The 261-nt window shown below is 64.8% G+C and overlaps 1 protein-coding gene across 1 annotated transcript in view; it reads right to left on the bottom strand.

The window, feature by feature from the left end:
- Positions 1-261, bottom strand: part of LOC104469556 (hemicentin-2-like) — a gene marked incomplete at both ends in the record, with an annotated part of 24177 nt that overhangs the window by 2968 nt on the left and 20948 nt on the right. The window contains 1 exon segment of the mRNA XM_010084109.1: positions 131-244. Within this exon segment, the coding sequence (XP_010082411.1) occupies positions 131-244 (114 nt within the window).

Genomic DNA, 261 nt, shown 5'->3' with positions numbered 1-261 from the left:
ATCGAACGTCTCCAGCTGTGGGTCCTCGGTGCCCGGGGGCCCTGGGGAGGAGCAGAGATGGGATGTGTGACAGGAACACAAGGACCAGGGTTTGCCATCGGCTCCTGGGTGTGGGCTCGGGGCTGCTCACCGTGCACGGTGAGGATGAAGCTCTTCTCGTCCTGGCCGGCTGCATTCAGCGCCACGCACGTGTACGTGCCTGAGCTGGAAAGCTGCAGGCGAGGGAGCTGCAGCACCCGTGCGCCTGGAAGAAGCAGAGAG

This window comes from Pterocles gutturalis, unplaced genomic scaffold (assembly GCF_000699245.1).
Source record: "Pterocles gutturalis isolate BGI_N339 unplaced genomic scaffold, ASM69924v1 scaffold27045, whole genome shotgun sequence".
Classification (NCBI taxonomy): domain Eukaryota; kingdom Metazoa; phylum Chordata; class Aves; order Pterocliformes; family Pteroclidae; genus Pterocles; species Pterocles gutturalis.
This window is presented reverse-complemented; position numbering and strand designations above follow the sequence as displayed.